The 664-nt window shown below is 63.0% G+C and overlaps 1 protein-coding gene across 1 annotated transcript; it reads left to right on the top strand.

Moving 5' to 3' along the window:
* Positions 1 to 131: 131 nt before the first annotated feature.
* Positions 132 to 655, top strand: SDRG_10409 (hypothetical protein; the record flags this gene model as incomplete). Its single annotated transcript, XM_008616397.1, has 1 exon — positions 132 to 655. The coding sequence occupies exon 1, from the start codon at positions 176 to 178 to the stop codon at positions 653 to 655; it is 480 nt and encodes a 159-aa protein (XP_008614619.1). The 5' UTR covers positions 132 to 175.
* Between the last annotated feature and the right edge of the window lie 9 nt (positions 656 to 664).

Below are 664 nucleotides of genomic sequence, written 5' to 3'. Positions count from 1 at the left end.
TCGACTTCAAACGGCCGACATCACGATCGAATTCGCTGCTCATTTGGTGCACCTCGCGACCACCGGCGACGCCGTCGCGCACTCGATCGCGCGTGACTGCATCCCGCTGTGGTGGCCACGTCTCTTGTCGACCCTCCGCAAGACCCACCGCGACGTGCCCCGGCAAGTCCGCCGAATGTTCGACATCGAAACGTACATGCTGACGCACCCGATGGTGACGGCGGCGTCGACATATCTTGGTCGGTACCTGCCCGAGGTGCTCGTGCTCAAAGTGGCCGCGTACCTTGTCGCACCGCCCGTGTCGCTTGCGGACGCCTTGCGAGGCTCTGTTCACCTCGCTGGCTACCTCCCCGCCGCCCTGTGGCCGCACCGAAACGCTCTCAGTCCCGCGCGCGCTGCGTCGTGCATTGCGGTGGCGATCGAGTATTTGTGCCATCCTGAAGTGCACACCCACATCTCGACTGGCCATTTGCCGAGCCTCGTGTACCTAGCGCTGCTCACGGTCGGGACGCCTGCCTTTGCAAAAGTCGACACTGCCGTGCAACAACAGCGGCGCTATACTGCGTTTGAATCCGAGTGTGCAGCGCTGGACACGGCGTCATTGAGTACGATGCAAGCGCTCGTCTGGGACGAGTACATGCGGCGCCCAACGTAGAAGAGGAGC

Source organism: Saprolegnia diclina (genome assembly GCF_000281045.1).
Source record: "Saprolegnia diclina VS20 unplaced genomic scaffold supercont1.35, whole genome shotgun sequence".
NCBI classification, from domain to species: domain Eukaryota; phylum Oomycota; class Saprolegniomycetes; order Saprolegniales; family Saprolegniaceae; genus Saprolegnia; species Saprolegnia diclina.
Note: the sequence above shows the minus strand (reverse complement) of the source record. Positions and strands in the feature narration are given on the sequence as shown.